The sequence below is a fragment of the Bipolaris sorokiniana genome (assembly GCF_000338995.1).
Source record: "Bipolaris sorokiniana ND90Pr unplaced genomic scaffold COCSAscaffold_4, whole genome shotgun sequence".
Classification (NCBI taxonomy): Eukaryota; Fungi; Ascomycota; class Dothideomycetes; order Pleosporales; family Pleosporaceae; genus Bipolaris; species Bipolaris sorokiniana.
In genome coordinates, this window is record NW_006911898.1 from 1703080 (window position 1) to 1721452 (window position 18373).

Here is an 18373-nt window from a genome sequence, read left to right on the forward strand (position 1 = left end):
AACGACGATAGAATCCACCGCCCCCCTCTCTTGCCACCCCCCGACCCTCGTTCCCAATTGCGCCCTCGCCATGGCAGTCGCACCCCCAGTGACTGCGTGATCCATTCGCCTGCCGCCCTGCCACCGCGCCCACTCAGCCCAAACCCGCTCCTCCATCCCACCAAGAGCATGCCTTAGGCCCGTCGCGGGCCCCAACAACCACACCTACACTATGTCGCCCAGCCAAGCCTCCGGCCGGGCAGCGCGCTTTGCCCATATTCTTGCGCGCCTGCAAGAGCTCCCCAACTACGTCTGGGACTCGGAGATTGAGCCTTTCCATTCGGTCAGTGCCCGACCTCCACCACCCACCACCTCGCCCGTCGCAGCAAGTGCGCTAATCACGTGCAGTCGTATGACAATTGGCATTTCTTTGGCTATGAGCGGACGCCCCCACGCCAGGACCGTCCGCTCTCGAGGGGAAGGAGCGACATCACCTCGTCCACCACCTCGCATTCACCGGGCGCCACCCGCCCAGCTTTCCACCGCAGCCACCGCAGCTCCGGCTCAGAGGCGAGCGCCTCCACAGTCCAAACACACCATACACAAACCACCGCCAAAGCCCTTGCTCCCGATGGCCGTCCTGTCGTGTGCCGTGTGTCCCAGCAGGCTCTGCGACTGGAACGCGAATTCCACCTCTCCAAGCTGGTTGTCAAAGAGTCGGATCCTGAGGGCAGACACTTTGTCCGTCCTATAGAATTTGTGCGCCTGCCTGCAAGGCATGGAGAAGACCAGCTGGTTGCCAGCATATTCGAAGCCCCAGGCCCAAACTACCTCAAGGAATTGGTCGATTTTGGGCCAAACTGGTACAATTTTCGCAGAAACATCAACGGCAGCACCTCGCCCCAACTAGATGCCCTGCTGTCCAATCATGGTGTACCCCTCCTGACTTTTCTCGATTTTGCCGTTGGATCGGTAGAGTGTCTGGAAATACTGCATCATGGCCATGAAATAGTACATGGGGAAATCCGTGGCGATGCTTTCCACTTCGCAGAACCAGGCATTGTCAAAATGATTGTGAGTGGTTTCTGTCGCGTTCTCTGCAAAAAAAAACCCCCTGCTAAACTTGAATAGAATTTTGGAAGCGGGGCACGTTCGTTTGAGAATGGCCTGACAAGTGCTGGCTGGAGTGCGTTGTCTAAGGAAACCGGAGTTGAATTAAAGCTGGCCTTCATCTCTCCCGAACAGACGGGCCGCATGCCTGCCGAGCCGGATACCCGAACAGATATCTATAGCCTTGGCATCCTCTTCTACACAATGCTCTGCGGACACACTCCCTTTGACGGGAGCACTGCTCTTGATGTCATGCAAAACGTCATCAGCAAGCGCATCCCCCCTGTCTCTTCGATACGTCTGGACATTCCCGAAGCTCTCTCTGAAGTCATCCAACGAATGACGCAACGAAGCATTGAAGACAGGTACCACTCTACCTCGGGACTCAAGCATGACCTCGCCCGCATACGCGAGCTGCTCTGTGAAGGCGATGTCGAGGGATTGAAGGCATTCCAGGTTGGCTCAAAGGACATCAGCTGCTTCTTCAATCTTCCACTCAAGATGATTGGGCGCGAAAAAGAGCGAAAAGTAATAGTTGATGTGATTGAGCGAGTAGCGAGGCACCGCCGCAACGGCGTCAAAAACCTGCAGAGCATGAGTTCAGGATCGTCTTATTCCGATCAGCGACTAGACCTGCCATTTGATGATCTTATCTCGGAGAGTACCAGTTCGAGGGGTTCCGAAAGCAGGATGAACAGCGTCTCGGCAGACGGGCCTGTCTTCATGGAGGCGGCTCGATCGATACAGCAAGGCTCCCAAGACAGTATCACGCAATCAGAAACGTCTACAGCAGACGGCAGTATGGACAATCGACCCCAGCTGCAACCCACCCATAGAGGACGGTCTAACAATAGCATTGAGAGCTCAGCATTCCATTCTCGCTCGCACCAATCCAACGATGGCCTGCGGACTTTAGCAAGCACACGGAAACTAAGGCGCAAGGCTCACTGCGAGGCAAGTATAAGTTCTATCATCATCTTCTTGACCGGCACTAACCTGTAACAGGTATGTCGAGAGCCAAATACTACTCGCCTTTTCATATCACCAATCAATATGTACTAATCTATCATTATAGGTAATAGCAATTGGCGGAGCTACTGGGCTGGGCAAGTCCCGCTTAGTGCAGAGCATACAAAGCACTGCGCGGAGCACGGGTTACTTTGCAATGGCCAAATTCGATCCCGATAAGAGGGCGCCTTTCGATCCTATCCTCAGACTCATGTCTTCCTTTTTCAGACAAATATTTTCAGAAGCGGATGTCACAACCGAATTTCACCAACGATTACGCCATTACCTCAAGAACAGCGGCGTTTGGATGGTCCTGCGGGGTTATCTTGATCTGCCCGAGTGGCTCTTAAATACAAATAACGGACCCAAAACACCCCAGCAAAAGGACATAGATTTTCTCAAGGATCGTCGCGCATCCTCTCCGGCCGTCCATTGTGGAGGTACTGGGCACACCGCTGAGGCCTGGCTACGAAGTGGAGGCGCCTCCAAATCATCACGGTTCATGAATGTATTCATTGATGTTCTGCGGCTTCTTGCAATGCACAAGCTCTGCACTTGGAGCCTGGAAGATGTCCAAAACGCCGATTCGGAAAGTGCGGAGCTCATACACCACATCGTCCAGGCCAAAATACCTCTTGTATTGATGTTCACTTACACCGACGAAGAGACTTTACCGCGGGAGCTCATTCCCGTTCTTCGAAATGCCACAAAGGTCCAGCTGCTACCGTTCACCGAAGTTCAAACCGCCGAGTACGTGGCGGAAACTCTTCATCGAGATCATCAGTACATACTCCCCCTGGTGGCTGTCATTCAGGAAAAGTCTAGAGGGAACCTATTCTACATACGGGAAATACTGGACACCTGCTATAGGAAACGATGTGTCTTCTATGAATGGCGAGAGAATAATTGGGTTTTTGACTTAGATAAGGTCTTTGAAGTCTTCGAATCCCCAGACTATGGATCTGCTGTTACAACAGATTTCATTACCCGACGCCTGACGGATCTGCCCCGTGAGAGCAGAAAACTCCTTGCGTGGGCTTCGCTCTTGGGCGGTACATTCTCTTTCGAGCTTCTGAAGAAACTCTTGAAGCCGACAGGCCACGAACCCCCTGGGGCAAGACTGCCGCTCTTCGACAAGAACGAATGTGCTGTCACGGCACTCAATGAAGCACTCAAGGCTTACGTGTTGATGCCTGCGGAACAAGACGCCCGGTTCAGATTCAGTCATGACAGATACCTGGCAGCAGCCTCCAACTCGTTGGATAAAGAGTGGGATACCCAGTTGATGCACTTTACTATTGCCAGAATGATCACTTCCGGAAAGGAGTACCTGGATGATCCAGAACTGAGTTCAAAGGCTTTGTATATGCAGAGCCGCCACATTTGTCTTGCTGCAGAGTTGATCAAGTCCAAGGAACCAATACGGGCTCCATTTCGTGACATGCTCTACCAGGCAGGAGAGACGGCATGTGAGTCTGGCGCGAGGTCAACAGGTATTTACTACTTTGCACACAGCCTCAAGCTATTGCAAGATGATCCATGGGATGAAAGCAAACCAGATGTTTCATATCAGGAGACTTTGCAACTCTTTGTTCGTTCAGCCGAATGCTATTGGCATCAGGGCATGTATGACGAAGCTCTTAGTCTGATTGAGACGACGTTTCAGCATGCGAGAAACCCATGTGACAAGGCCAGCTCGTTCATCCTTCAATCCCGTGTCTTTGCCGTTCGTGGCGATAGTTTGGGGTACGTAAATCCACATTCTCCCCTTACAAAAACGACTGCCATACCTTTCTTGAGTTGTACGCTAACAATTTCACTATCTACAGAGCACTTCAGGCTTTGAAGAATTGTCTATCTATGCTTGGGTATCCTATACCTCCCACAACGTGGGAAGCATGTGATGCACAGTTCCAAAAGCTCTACAGTACGCTTCAAGCGACTGACAAGAACGAGCTGCTTACGCCCCAATCACCAACAAACGACCACGTCTTGATGACCATTGGGCCTGTATTTGTCGAGCTCCTTAGTGCGGCGTTCTGGTCAAACAGCTTACTGTTCTATCAAGCAACACTAATGTTAATCCAAGTGCACCTTGACCGAGGTATCATGTCACAGGTAGCGCTTGCGTACGTACACCTTGGCAGTATTGCTGGTGGCCGATTCAACATGATACAGTTTGCTGTGGACATGGGTGATATAGCAAAGCGGATTTTCCAGACGTTCCCTGAAGATTACTACACTTTAGGCAGAGCCCAGACTCTACAGCCTTTGTTCCTTGGCCACTTCGAAGGGCCACTTGGCGATTTGATTCCTTTTCTGGGGGACGCTTTACAGGCTTCCCTGACTGCGGGTGATCGTATTCTCACGCTCTTGAATATTGGTATTCAGGCTTATTTCAAAATTATGGCTTCTCATGACGTCGCTGAATTAGAGGCTTGGATCGAGGAAACACCTCTAGACATGAAAAATTGGGAAAAGGATTTAAGAGGAGGTGTGTTCCTAATGGTCAGCCGCCAATGCGCGCGAGCTCTTCAAGGAAAGACGGGTACAAACGACGCATCGTCGATTTTCTCCGATCACGAACACAATGAAGCAGAGTACATCGACTTCCTTGAAAAGACGGCGAGCAATCCGAAGCGGCCAAAATCGATATACCTTGCTATGAAACTTCCAGTATTGGTGCTCTTCGGTTTCAATTCAGAGGCTGTTGCTCTTGGAGAGCTATTACTGCCCATGATAAGCAGTATGTGGTGCGAACGGTCAAACTACTCGGTCCGGTATTATTTATCAGTGGCATATATGGCTGTTCTCAGAGCAGACCCCCAGAATGCTCGCAAAGACGAAATGCTTCGCCATGTCCAAGATACACTGAAGCTACTCGAGGCATGTTGTACAATTACGGATGCCAACTACCGAGGCTGGAAGCATATTCTCAATGCCCTTCTAGCGGAGAGCAGTCTCGACTATACCTCTGCGCTGCAAAATTACGAAGACGCCATGGACCATAGCGAGACTTACAACTTCACACTAGACGAAGCATTTGCTCTCGAGTTGTATTCCGAATTTCTCATCCGGAAAAAAGCGTACAGGGCAGCCCGTCATACGGTCAAGGACTGTCTCTCGACATATAGACAAATGTCAGCCTTTGGAAAGGCGAATCACTTCGCGAGCAAGCACGAGTCTCTTCTCGGTCGTAGTGCTCCATTTACTGCTCAGGACGTTGGTGTTCAGACTTCGATCACTGAAACAAACAACACAGCCTTCCGGCTCGAACAGAATGACCTGGTGACTGAAACATCTGTTGACCGAACGCAGAACTGGATCGTCCCGGAGGGCACTCGTCGCCAAGAGTCCGCTCAGGGCCTGCAGAATGGCCTATCGGCTGTTGGTCTTGACATGTTAGATCTTTCCTCTATCCTTGAGTCAAGTCAGGTTCTTTCGAGTGAACTAGTGGTAGATAAACTCATGGCCAAGATGAGTTCGATTCTCTTGGAATCCACTGGAGGAACACTTTGTGGCATTGTCGTCGAGGACCCGCAGATTGAGTGGTCTATCGCATGCGTAGCTACCAATGAGCCCGACAATGACAGTGGGTTCAGTTCGGGTGTTACATCATTCCCTGCCAGTCAGCCTTTGGACACTGTGGACGATGTGGTGGCTAGACAGGTGACACTCTACACGTTGCGCTTTAGGGAGACTGTCTTTGTTCAGAACCTGCTAGAAGACGACCGTTTCTCCAACGTCTCAGACTCGTACCTGCGACGCAACCCCGAAGGCAAAGCAGTTATTTGTATCCCTATCGTACACAGTGACCATCTCTTGGGTTCGATCTATGTTGAGGGTCCGCCAAACTCGTTCACCGAACGAAACACGCAAGTCCTCCGATTGCTGGTCAACCAAATATCCATCTCTCTGGCCAATGCGCTACTCTTCAAGGAGGTTGAGAGGGTTTCTGCAAGTAACGAGGCAATGCTCGAGATGCAGAAACGGGCCTTGGCGCAGGCACGAGCTGCAGAGATCAAAGCGAAAGAGGCCGAAGCAAATGCCATTCGCAACATGAAATTGAAGGAGGAAGCAGCAAAGGCCAAGAGTCTCTTTTTAGCCAATGTTTCGCATGAACTGCGCACGCCCCTGAATGGAGTCATTGGAATGTCGGAGCTGTTGAAGGCGTCGCCTCTCAATGGGGAGCAATCAGGATATGCAGACTCGATTCGTGTCTGCGCTGATACGCTGCTTTCGATCATCAACGATTTGCTTGACTATTCCAAACTCGAGGCTGGCAAGATGAACGTCATGGAGATGCCAATCTCGCTCAATGAGACCATTGCCGAAGTTGTTCGTGCGCTTGCGTACACAAATGCTGAGCGAGGTCTCAAGACAATCGAACAGCTGGAACTAGATCCGGAAATGCTAGTCATGGGTGACCCCGTTCGGCTTCATCAAATCCTTATGAACCTACTATCCAATAGCTACAAGTTCACGCCGAGAGGGTCGGTCACGGTTCGTGCAGTCGTTGATCAAGAGACTAGCGAGTGGGCAGATGTGACTTGCAGCGTCATTGATACTGGAATCGGCATTCCAGACGAGCAGAAGCAAAAATTGTTCCTTCCCTTCTCACAGATTGAATCTAGCTCTGCCAGAAGCTATGGTGGCACAGGTCTCGGCCTCAGTATCTGTAAGGCTCTCATAGAGAATGTCATGCATGGAACAGTACGCCTCGATAGCCAGCCAGGCAAGGGAACAACTGTCACTTTCTCGCTACGCTTCAAGAAAGTACCGAAAGCACGTGTAGCGGATCAGCAACAGAGGAGTAGAGAGCCAGATCCTATGGCCAGGTTCTCGAGCCAAGAGAACAATGGTCATGAGCATACTTCAGGTGCTTGCATTGACCTGTCTGCTGTCCCAAGACGAGACCTGCGGGTCTGTATTGCGGAGGACAATCTGATCAACCAGCGTATCGCCATCAGCTTTGTGCAAAAACTTGGGTTCAAATGCGATGCGTATCTGGACGGCTTCAAGACAATAGATGCTCTGGAGCGTGCATCCGAGAACGGCCGACCATTCCATCTGGTCCTCATGGATGTGCAAATGCCGCATTGTGATGGTTACGAAGGTAAGATGGCTCTTCTTTACTATGCATTCAATCTACATATACTAATAGCACGCAGCTACCAAACTCATCCGAAAGCATCCCAATCCTGAGATAAGAAACGTTCTCATCATTGCTATGACAGCTTCGGCCATACAAGGTGACCGTGAAAAGTGTAAGTGCTGCGCTCGGTTAAGTTTGTTCCGATAGACTAAGAATCTGGTGCAGGTATCGAAAGCGGTATGAACAACTACTTAGCAAAGCCCGTGCGCGCGCAGACTCTCAAGGCGCTGCTTGAGTCGTATTTGAACAAGAACAAGGAGTCTGAGGAAATCCCGAACCTGGCAATCGAGGCGAAGAAGATGGTCAAAGACGCGCTGAAGGAGGCCCAGACACTACCCAACGTCACGGGTGGAAACGAGGACGTCAAGAAGGAAACGGATGTGCAAAGCGCAGCGATAGAAGCAAAGAAGGCGGACCGGCCATCGGGTGTGCGCATGTCGACTACTCAGCACATACTTCCAAACGGGAAGACGGAGCCTGTTCCACCATCATGATAAAGTTTGTTGTGTTCTGGAAGGGTGCCGCAAGGGGGCATGCCAGTCGCGCTAGGGTGTTCGTCTTCTTTACGAGGTCTGGACGTTGGTTATAAGCTGCATTGCAAGGCGTTTTGTGCATCATGGACAGCGCGGTCGTAATGACTTGTGTATTCTCGATATCAGTGTGTACATATATGACATATATAACTTGATACATGTGTATGTTACATATTTGGTTGCCTATAGATCATGTGCATGACGATGAACAGGGCAAGACTAGCTGCATATCCTCACCGCATGTAACTGAGTAGTTCAGGACGCGCAGACTTACGGGTTTAGGTTTACGCATTGTAGGTATTAGCAAGAAGAGGTAAGGTGCATACTAACGCGTCAGCGTATGGACAGCATACGCTCCGCCCTCAGCGACTTGCTACGGTGGCCGAATGGCCGACCAAGCCGGGTTAGCGGCAGGGCCAAAGCGTTGCCCGGGCGTGTCGCCGACTCCACCACCGTCGTTTGCAGACCCGCATCATCCGGAAGAGTGCGGCGCAGTCACTCAACCACACAGCGTGTCAGAAGTGGCTCATGAGAACGTGGCTCAAACGACGCAGTGGCTCAGTCGCCAATCAAGTGCATAAACGGCTGGGGTTCCGCGACACAACACGGCCGTGCTAAAAAGGCCGTCAGTGAGGGAATAATGTCTGAACAGCTCACTGCATATCCGAATAGGACGTTGCGTCACGCTCGGCAGCCGGCTTGTGCGCAGCTCAATTACTGGATAGTCGGCATGCCTGCCAGCCGTCTGCTGACTGGCTTTTTGCTGGTGTTTCTTTCCTTCTTTCCTTCTTCCTCATTCTTGTTGATCTGTCCAACTGTTGACTCCCTTTACTTACTTCTGCCTGACTTGCCTTGACAATTGTTTATACAGTGAAAAGGTGTTACGCTTTCCCTTAATGGTATACGTCTAGATCCACCACTTTACGAGAGCGACCACACATCACATTGCCAACCATGGCCACCATTTCACAATCCAAGCGACCACACTTCCTCAGCAACAACCGAAGTGGGAGCAGCGTCTCCTCACGCTCCTTCTCAGCACCCGTTGAACACTCTGTAAGGAAGTACCCACGTGTCTTCCAGGGCACCGATGCCGTGCCTCAGAACCAGAGGGTAGCCCTCCATCGAATCATCGACACACACCAAGCCCTCGATCTCAAGTACGAGCAAGAGCAAGTCTCTACACCCACCAGCACCACAAGCGGACGGCCAACCTCTTCCTCTTCCTCCATCCTGTCCAACGACCCCTTCGCCCTCGACCTCAACAGCCTACCCGTCCAAGACGCAGAAATTCGAGCCTTCCGCTACCTCCTCCGCCTCTGGGACCCAAAATCCTATCCCGCAGATCCAGAATTCGATTCCGCCATCGCACCCCGCAAAGCGCAGTTTGAAGAAAAAGCAATAAAGCACTTCATCAACCGCGTGGCGCTCTGGGACGTAAGCGGCGACGCAAGCCAGGGCATGACTCGGAGCATCTTTGCTTTCCGGCGAAGACGTTCACGGGCGAAGAGCGTGTCACAGACGCTGAACGAGGGCGCGGACGAAGGACCGGATGCGCTTAAGGAGGCTACGACGAGAGAGGGGCTAGCGCAGCTCATATGGACACTGTTGCATGACCCCAAGGTGCTGAATGAATCGGCGCTTGGGGAGAGGTGTATGGAAGCGCTAAAGGAGATGTATCGATTGACGTCGCCGACGGGTTGACTGCGTAGAACGGGGTTTGAAATACATAAAAGATTTATTTTGTTGAGCGTCGTTCTTTTTCTTTCTTCTCTTTGAGTACATGTGTGTATTATTGGGTTGCTAGGCTAATAGTGCAATGTGAAAATCACAAAGTTAATGGGGATAGGGGATAGGTGCAGATCAAAAGGGATGCAATTGTGAAAGTAGAGCTTTGTGCTCAATCATGTGACATACATATCCAGATCAAGGGTTTATCTTACTATTTCGAGGCTCGGAAACCCGTTGAGTGATTTTCTTTTCTCGATATATCACCGAATTCAATATATGGAGTTTGGCCTTTCATGAGCAGAAGTCGATGTGTAGACCCCTTATCGATGCCATTATCAGTCCCAGAAAAATGACATCACGGGATCATCCCGCTTCTTGCGGCTTCGGCCGAGTCCTGTAATAAACCAAACACGTTTCGAAATCTGCGCCCATCACATACAATACATATACACACCAAACAAACGATGCCATTTCTTCATCTTGGATACAAGCGGATGCACTATGCGGATCTGACGCCGACAAATAGAAAGACGCGAGAGACACTAATCTTCATGCATGGTCTGGGCTCGTCGCAGAACTACTACTATGCTGTATGCCAGAAGCTGGTTAGAAGCGGGTTCCGCTGCATAACCTTTGATAACACCGGCGCTGGGCGCTCGCCGTATACCTTTGTCGAGCAAAGTATTGAAACGCTGGGCGAGGATGTTGTCGGCATTTTGGATGCCCTGAAGGTGGACAAGGCCGTCTTTGTAGGGCATAGCATGGGAGGGTATGTTTCCCATTTGCGCTCAGCACAATCAAGCATTTATGGGGTATAAAAAATAAGAAGAAGAAGAGATGATGAGCTAACTTCTGCTACGGTATCGTGGGTGCGCATCTTGCTGCTGAGCGTAGTGATCGCATTGTAGCAGCCATCCTTATCGGCCCCGTCTATCCCAACCCTGGGGTAGGGCCTATTTTCGAGAAACGGATTGCGACTGTGGAAAAAGAGGGCATGCAACCCATGGCAGATAGCATCCCGCAAGCAGCAGTGGGAAGCAAAGCTTCCCCGCTTGCCAAAGCGATGATCCGCGAGTTGCTCTTGTCACAGGACCCAGCTGGTTACGTATCCAACTGCCGAGTCATCATCAATGCAAATGTGCCTCAGTACGGCGACATCGGCGTGCCTGTTCTTATCCTCGCGGGCGAAGAAGATAAGAGCGCGCCGCTGGAGGGTTGCAAGAAGATGTTCGACGAGATTGGCAGCAGCGAGAAGAAGTTGGAGATTCTAGAGGGGATCGGGCATTGGCATTGTCTCGAAGCGTTTGAACAGGTCGCCAGCATGATTGAGGCGTTTTACCACGAGATCCAGTGAACAAGGGGGGAAAGGCATTAACACGGTCATTGTCAACGTAGAACGATGCACGAACCAAGCGTTACGGTGAGAAACGGCGGGGAGAAGGAAAGTTTAAACAATGTGTCTGTGTGAAGATGTGTTATTGAGCAACGGCCATCATGAGGGAGGGTCAGCAACAAACAGGTGCCAAATCATACCGCTCTTTGGTCGACCAGCCTTCACGGTGTGTGCCTGTGGAGTCGACGACGGGTTCGTGAGAAGCGCACGTGCGAAGCCGATCTCCCAGAAGACTGCATATAACAACTGCTAGCCAGGTCAAGTAAGCTGTGGCGGTAATCTTTGGGGGGGGGCGTGGGTGCTGGTATGCTACGCCGCATGACATGATCATTGGCGCCAGTCCCTGCGCCAGGTCTGCTGTATTGGCGGGGCCCTGTTGGCGCCCTCTCCTTCTCGTTCCCCCTTGGCTTTTTTTACACGCCTGGTTGCAGCGGAGAGGGGCCTGTAAGCAGTAAGACGGCGGGCCGCGTTTCCATGCACTTGACAGCCACCTGGCGGCAAATCTCAAGCAGGGAGAAAAAGGTACATATGTAAGTATATCTTTAGGCCCATGCACAGCACACATGCAAACGCCGTCCCGCCAGCGTGGGATTTGGTCCTTGTGTCACGACCCTTACGGCCCCTCCCTCCCTTCCTCCCTCCCCCTCCACCATCGACTACGCGTGCCATGCGTAACGCCACTACTGGTAGCTTTGCCCTTCACCCATCGACCTTGCCCGCGCCAGGTAAGTTGCTTGAGTCGGGCGCGTGCATCTTGGCTTCGCGTTGACTGGTGTGTCGCTCTCTTGTTTGATTCGGTCCTTTCCGCCGTCCATGCAGATTTCCAGCCGGCCTGTCTAGTGTGGCTCTAGTCAGTATACGAGGCTGCTGCTCCTTGCCACTCGATATCCTTTGGGACCGCACATCCCTTACCCCAACCCGTCACAAGGTCAGCCATAGCCAGCCTATGAATCCGCCTCGTCGTTATCTGCCCTCTCACGCACACACACATACTTTTCACATGTCAAGCACAATGACATCGTCACCATACTTGCCGAAAGAGAGACACACCCTTTGTTTAAACTCTCTACGATTGCGTGCGACCTCATCTGTGACATATTTAGTGCACTTGTCATGCTCTGTCTCAAGACGTACGGAGGCTAACCTCAAATCCCCTTCTCCAGTTTTATTTCTCATATCGCTCCACTAAGTCTGCTTTCAAACATCTTGTCCCCGCGCACGAGAAAACCAATCTTGTGAGGCGGTGAACTGGGACCTCTTTTTTTTTCTCGCTACAGCCCGTCCACGCGCTCGGCTCAGCAGCTGCGGAAAACGCTTTGTTGCAAGGCCGTTCGGTCGCGCTGCATCCTACTAGGTACGGTCTGGACCAGCCAACCAACGGCTCACGTTTACGTTTTGGTCGTTCGGAGCCGCTTCTCTATATACTTTGTCGTAGCCGCCTCGTCTGTCTACCTAATCGTGTCGGTTGATTCCAATAGTTCCAGGCGAGTCGCGCATACTACTGCGTCACTTGACTGGGCCCCCAACAAACTACTTGGTGTTCACATATCCTCGTTGCGACTTCGGCCTCTTCTCTTCTACTTTCCGCCTCTACTTCTCTTTTCTCTCTCCTGCGCCTGTCTATGAGTGAGGTTTTTCGTCCGTTTGCGCCGCTATCAATATTCTCTCTGTTTCACATCGCGTGTTGGCACTGGCTGCTGGTATGGGCGTCTTACCCCTTGAGCACAGAACTTGCCTTATTTGGGTACTAACTACCAATGCAGACGAGTATCCGAGATTATCAACGACTAAGTCGATATTAACGGCGTCTTAACGATCAATATATCCCACATCTACGTCACGGCCCTTTTTTTCTGCTACTTCTAAACCGTCCTCTTACATGGATCGACAATGGACCGAATAGATAGTGGATTCGCTGGATTTCAACATTCAAACATGGCCAGCGAAAAACCAGTGCTACTTCATAGGAGCAACACGACATCTATCCACCAACGGAGGTCCAAGAAATCGGCTCTCGAGCCATCATCGTCTTCTGTCCAAGTCGCGAATATGGAAACCCGCCGACCCGTATCAGAGCAGCGCTCAAGACCTCTACGCCAGCAATCCACAACCTCATCCGAGAACTCAACCAACCGATCCAAAAGCCGCGGTCATGGCTCCAAACCCTCATCCAGACGCACCTCTTGCACCATAGTCGACCCTTCGCGACCAGCGCGCCACTACCGCGTTAAAAGCTTCCAAACCCCACCCACAGCCGACATCGACGACGTGTTAGCCCTCCACTTCCGCAGCTGCAGCATCTTCTCCAACCCCTCCTACCAATCCCACTCTGGTCTCCCCTCGCCTACGCTCTCCCATGGTGACGCGTTCGGCTTCCCCAGCAACACCAGCACCACGCGCTTCAGCACCGACACCCTGCGCGTCGTCCAAGAATCCGACGCGCACCACACCCGCCCCGCCACCGAGCCTGCCCCTCTCCATGACGACGCCACCGCTGCCAAAAAAACAAACACGACTATGCACTGGACATCGCCCTGCACGCGCCAACGCGAGTACCAAAGAATCGACAAAGCCAACAGCGGTCTCCGTGGTTTCTTGCGCAGAATAACGCCTAGATGCGTGTCTGGTCCTCAGGAGAAATTCTACAGCAAGACGGATGAGGATGGTGGGTCTGTGCGGCGGTATCGCATCAGCAACGAGGAGTACGAGCAAGATGATGGGGAAGAAGGCGAGTTTGACTTGCAGGCTGTGAAAGAGAAACAGCAGCAAGGTGCGAGACCTAGGACTAGTCCTGTGCCGAGGCCTGGATCGAGACCGGGGATTAGGAAGAGGTGGACGTGCTTTTAGCTTTTTGGTGTGCTGGAGGGATACGACGATGATAATGAAGGAGGGGACTACAGGGCGCCCCTTTCTTCGGATACCCACAGTGCGCTATTACTATCTGCCTCTTTTTTTTTTACAAAAAAAAACGCAGCGATGAAGGAGTTGCTCGGCGTTACATGCTAGCTCCCTTGTTTTCTCTCCTTTTGCTGTTGCAGCAAATCGAGATAGCAAGGCGTATCTTTTTTCCTTTTCCTTTCCCTTTTCCGGGTCGGTTCTTTTTGTTGTTCGGGAATTTCCTTTACTTTTTTTTTTCTCTTTTCCTTTCTCACTATCACGATACCCACGGCATTTATATGTTTTGCGTGCGAAGTCTTTTTTTATCCATTATTAGCGCCAGCAGAGAAAGAAAGAATGAGAGAAGGAAGGGGAAGGGAAGGGGGGAGAGGGAGAGAAAGCACTATACCACCTTAACGTTACCTAGAACTTAGAAGACGGGGACCGAAATTTTGTAATTTGTAGTTATTGATCCTTTATCAAGTACATATGCATAGTGTCACTTTCACTTTACATCACCATGTTCATGACATGCGCGCAACCTCAACGACACAGCGAGAAGAGAGAGAAAAAGCGCATAGTACGAAATAACTCCAAATTTTATATTGCAAGTCTATAACTTATAACTTGGCCTCCTCCTTCACACTCCCAATCTTAAGCTTAGGGGCATACTTCTTCAGCACATGCTCATTGTGGTACTGTCATCGCACACGTTAGCCATCACCCTCTTTTTAAAAAAAAAAAGATCTCCATCTCCCTCCCTTGCAAGAATCGTCAAAGTGCATATCTACCTCGAAAAAGGAAATATAACAACAACAGCAACGTACCTTCCAAAACTGCTTACTAGCATCCTTTCCACCCACCCTCTTTAGAATCTTCGAGCCACCGGGGTGCTCCTCGACAAAACTATCCATCTTATACACATCCCCGTCGATGATAATGTACAAGCCCGTCTCCACCGTGTTGTGCTCGGCAACTTGCTTCGTGGTCAGGGATTCAGACATCGTGATGTGTTGTGTGTATTGTATGCGCGTGCGTGTGTATGTACGTCTCGGGTTTAATCGGTCGCGAAGGGTGGAGGATTAGGGATTATGGGTACTGATAAGCCGGTATGGTAACGGGATGTATATATGTATGAGTGTATGTATGTGTGTGCGCGCGCGTTTCGTATGAGAACAGTGAAGAAAGGACGGGGAAGAATAGGTCCGGGTTTTACCGTCTTATGGAGCGAGGTTGGGGAAAGGGAAAGTTGGGGCGGTATGATGTGGAGATGTCTTTGTCTGATGTGCCGAGGTTGAATCGAGGTACCCGCCAAGACTCCCCGGAGTCGAACGAGTAAGCTATTTTGTGGCTGTTGTGATTGGTTTGGGACTAAACTACTGTATTGGGCTTTCCTGTAACGTTGTATTGTGCTATTTTTGCGACCTGTTGGTTTTCAAGCACGTGGGCAATGGCACAATGTCTGACAAAAGGAACAGGTCAGGTTACGCTGGTAAGCACGTCATTCTCCTAGTATCCCTGTTGCATGTTTCTCTAAACGGCTTGTCTTCCTATCTATCGTGGTGAGGCTTGGGCAAAGGGCATGTCCATTTCGACAACTTTATTGGCCTCATTTTTGTCCATTAGAAGGACAATGGAGGTACGGGTGGGATGCAGGAATCACTATATAGTCTCTCATAGGCCTTACACCAATATCTTCATGAGGGGAAAGGAATCGCAAAGTAGCCCAGTTTGTCGGCAGCGCGATGCGCATGGCTGAGAAACAGGGAAGAAGGAAAAGTAACACAACGCCAACGCCCACGGCCTATGCTGGTGGGAATCCTCACCAACACCATTCCCAGTCTCTTCCATGGAAGTTGATATACCTAGCACCCTGTAACAGAACTTAATAAGGACTGTTGACAATGTCATTTCGACCGAGGTAGCTTCCTCGTACTCCACTCCTCCTTGCAGCCCCAACGCGACTCGCTGTTGCGATACTCTCTCTCGTTGGTCGCTGCAGTGCCCTCTTCGCAACCATATCAACCTCGTTTGGTAGTGCAACAATCAAATTCTTGTCGGAGCCGAATTTGAAGTTGTCGGCCTTGACCTCTTCAGAGTAGCGCTTGATGTTGTACGGATCCTTGCGATTAGCAAGAACCTTTTTGAGGCTCCAGGTAACGATAAAGGGACCGGTAGCCGTGATGATAGTGGTTTCTTTTTCGTCAAGACCCGTGTTGAAGCGTGCAGTGGTGAAGGATATCGGAAGTTTGGTTTCGTGCTGGAATTGGGCAACGTGTGCTGGTGTGAGCGCGAGACGACGGGGTTGTGGTTTGTCGTCTTTAGCGAACGACTTTTCGAACCCAAGTTTGCCGTCGTTCTTGCCGCCTTTTTGAAGCGCATCGATGAGAAGAAGATAGGTTCGTGTAGTAGCAAGTACCCAACGACCGTCTGCAGAGACATCCATGCCAATAATTGGATCTCCTAAAGCGGGGATAAGCGTCTTTGCGTTGATACCAAGCCTGTCGAACAGACGGATATCTCCTTTCTCGGACGCTACAGCAATGTGACCCTTGGCGGTAGTCGCAGCCGCAGAGAACGCATTTTTGGTAGCGTATTGCTTTAGTTGGTCATCAACAAGCTTGTTGCCAGCCAAACGAGGGTCTACACGGTAGAGGGCGTTGTCGGAAAGACCCAAGAAGGTTTGCTCGCCACTCATTTGAGCGAATTTCTATGGGCCGTTAGTTCGCAATACAATCTTTGGAAATCATAATTGTACATACATTTTCTGGTGCAAAGACCTTGACTGGAATGTCGTCGTGCACCTTCCATTCGTCCACAACAGTACCGGTCTCAAGATCCATCCGGTAGAGGTTGTTCGGATTCTCCAAGTTTTGCAGAATCATATCCCGATCCTGTTGATGAAGCATTACTTTGTGGGGATTGAAAGCCTTGCCCTTTGGAGTTTTGATGTTTGAAATAGTAGTGGAGAACTGCAGCTGGTTGTCGGGAGTGTGCTTAAAAACACCTATCTTGTCGCCTCGGACAACGAACGACCTGTCATGCTTGTAGCCTACAGCCAACTGTGAGTTCTCGTCTCCATCCTTGGGACGAGTCTCGACGTCGTCCTCAGACTCGTCTGAATCATAGTGTTCACTATGCTGGTCGTTGGTGTCCTCGACTTCTTCTTCATATTCCTCCTCCTCTTCTCCCTCCTCCTCTTCTTCTGGAACATCCTCCATGGTCAAATCCTGGAATGCTTCTAGAACGTACTCGCGATCGGTGTCCTTTGCTTTGCCCCATTTCATCTTGTTCAAATGCTCCCAAAGTGCTTGCATGACACCTTGCTGTACGTTCTCGAGTTCTTCTTGTTGGTTGAATTTTAGAAGCCATGAGTATGCAGAGCCGTCTTCCAGATAGTGATTGAAGATGAACGACTTGTATTCATAGTTGAAGACTGGATTGATATCCTCCACAATGGGCTGTCCAAGCCACTCGCGCTCCTCACCAACGATGTGTAACCAGTAGTTCCAGTCGCCGATCTCCGTCACAGTAACATTGACCTTGGGATCCTGTCTAATGAACGTACCAGAGGGGAAATCAAAGAGGTGGAGCTCGGCATCGCCCTCAACCAAGGTTTCGAGGGTCTGTGGCTGCGCGGCAGATGGTGGAGCGGTGGTGGCATCTTCCTGCTCTGGAACAGCGGCCTTGCCAACAACCTTTTTCTTCATGTTTTCCTTTGTAGTGTTTGGGAAGAGGTCTTCGGTTGTTGGAAGTTCGATCGGTCGGACGAAGGTGGTCGAGCTCGTGGGGCTAGCAAGGGGGCTTGCGTCAGGAATGGGCTCTTCGTAGTAGGCAAGTGCAGCAAGGTCGTCTTCAGTCGCGTGTTCGTGACTTCGCCTGAACTTTCTCTCGTACTGGCACTGCAGGGCAACACGCTCAAAGAGGGCAGCGGTCTCTGGTTTGACTGAGGGGTCGCAGACAAACTCCCAGAGGTCGTCAACGTCGCCACTCAGGTCGCGCCAGGCAAAGATCTTCTCGCCGGTGGAGCGTACGTCGTCGCGCAATCGGAGGTCCTCGTCAAGCAGGAAAGTCTTCTCGTCCTTGTCTCCAGCTAGCGCATCTAAAGCTGCGTCCTCGTCCTCCTCGGCGAGCAGATCTTCCTCACCCTCCTCGTATGCGCGCTGGACAACGAGCTGGTACTGGAACTCTTGTCCAGTGCGGCGGATGGTGGCAGCGGCGTCTTTGAAGATAAGCTCCGAATAGCCCTTGACAGAGCGAGGCCGAACAAGATAAAGTTGGCCCTGGGGGATTTCGACGATGGTTTCCTTGGAGTTATCACCAAAGACAAGTTTACCCACTGGTGTTACAAAGTTAGTGTCGTCGCAGCAACGGCGGGGGAGGGGCATGCGCAGGTGAGAGCAAGAAACGAGCAAACAGAGCGGCACTCACGGTTTCGGAGCATAAACATGGCGAGGACGCGGTATGGCTATACGATGACGAGCTGAGCTGGTCGTAAACTCTAGGAAAACTGCGCGTCAAGGCCCATCCAAGAAAAAGCGACAGGCGCGGGCTACAAGGCAGAGGCGTGCAATCATCACGACAGCA

The 18373-nt window shown here is 51.1% G+C and overlaps 6 protein-coding genes across 6 annotated transcripts; 4 read left to right on the plus strand and 2 right to left on the minus strand.

Annotated features, from left to right (window-relative positions):
- Positions 1 to 211: 211 nt before the first annotated feature.
- COCSADRAFT_84482 (uncharacterized protein) lies at positions 212 to 7746 on the plus strand (the record flags this gene model as incomplete). The annotated part of the gene is made up of 7 exons (XM_007699902.1): positions 212 to 322; positions 388 to 1053; positions 1111 to 2053; positions 2172 to 3843; positions 3927 to 7213; positions 7269 to 7364; positions 7418 to 7746. The coding sequence occupies 7 exons, from the start codon at positions 212 to 214 to the stop codon at positions 7744 to 7746; spliced, it is 7104 nt and encodes a 2367-aa protein (XP_007698092.1).
- A 675-nt stretch (positions 7747 to 8421) lies between these two features.
- On the plus strand, positions 8422 to 9805 carry COCSADRAFT_35174 (uncharacterized protein). The gene has a single exon (XM_007699408.1). It carries the CDS (start codon positions 8740 to 8742, stop codon positions 9487 to 9489), a length of 750 nt encoding a protein of 249 aa, XP_007697598.1. The 5' UTR covers positions 8422 to 8739; the 3' UTR covers positions 9490 to 9805.
- A 131-nt stretch (positions 9806 to 9936) lies between these two features.
- Positions 9937 to 11096, plus strand: COCSADRAFT_179906 (uncharacterized protein). The gene is made up of 2 exons (XM_007699903.1): positions 9937 to 10285; positions 10378 to 11096. The coding sequence occupies exons 1-2, from the start codon at positions 9981 to 9983 to the stop codon at positions 10868 to 10870; spliced, it is 798 nt and encodes a 265-aa protein (XP_007698093.1). The 5' UTR covers positions 9937 to 9980; the 3' UTR covers positions 10871 to 11096.
- Positions 11097 to 12656: 1560 nt separating this feature from the next.
- On the plus strand, positions 12657 to 14235 carry COCSADRAFT_300910 (uncharacterized protein). Its single transcript, XM_007699904.1, has one exon. It carries the CDS (start codon positions 12800 to 12802, stop codon positions 13754 to 13756), a length of 957 nt encoding a protein of 318 aa, XP_007698094.1. The 5' UTR covers positions 12657 to 12799; the 3' UTR covers positions 13757 to 14235.
- Positions 14236 to 14406: 171 nt separating this feature from the next.
- On the minus strand, positions 14407 to 14790 carry COCSADRAFT_158756 (uncharacterized protein; the record flags this gene model as incomplete). The annotated part of the gene is made up of 2 exons (XM_007699905.1): positions 14407 to 14484; positions 14614 to 14790. The coding sequence occupies 2 exons, from the start codon at positions 14788 to 14790 to the stop codon at positions 14407 to 14409; spliced, it is 255 nt and encodes an 84-aa protein (XP_007698095.1).
- Positions 14791 to 15273: 483 nt separating this feature from the next.
- COCSADRAFT_113370 (uncharacterized protein) lies at positions 15274 to 18338 on the minus strand. The gene is made up of 3 exons (XM_007699906.1): positions 18218 to 18338; positions 16549 to 18125; positions 15274 to 16496 (listed from the first exon to the last, which is right to left on the minus strand). The coding sequence occupies exons 1-3, from the start codon at positions 18234 to 18236 to the stop codon at positions 15672 to 15674; spliced, it is 2421 nt and encodes an 806-aa protein (XP_007698096.1). The 5' UTR covers positions 18237 to 18338; the 3' UTR covers positions 15274 to 15671.
- Between the last annotated feature and the right edge of the window lie 35 nt (positions 18339 to 18373).

What these genes read in the sequence shown, in the direction of transcription:
- COCSADRAFT_35174 (XM_007699408.1), top strand. Translation starts at nt 8,740, where the DNA reads ATGGCCACCATTTCACAATCCAAGCGACCACACTTCCTCAGCAACAAC.
- COCSADRAFT_179906 (XM_007699903.1), top strand. Translation starts at nt 9,981, where the DNA reads ATGCCATTTCTTCATCTTGGATACAAGCGGATGCACTATGCGGATCTG. An exon ending in GTAGGGCATAGCATGGGAGG is followed by an intron (nt 10,286 to 10,377) that starts GTATGTTTCCCA and finishes CTTCTGCTACGG; the next exon opens with TATCGTGGGTGCGCATCTTG.
- COCSADRAFT_300910 (XM_007699904.1), top strand. Translation starts at nt 12,800, where the DNA reads ATGGACCGAATAGATAGTGGATTCGCTGGATTTCAACATTCAAACATG.
- COCSADRAFT_113370 (XM_007699906.1), bottom strand. An exon ending in AGGTCTTTGCACCAGAAAAT is followed by an intron (nt 16,497 to 16,548) that starts GTATGTACAATT and finishes AACGGCCCATAG; the next exon opens with AAATTCGCTCAAATGAGTGG.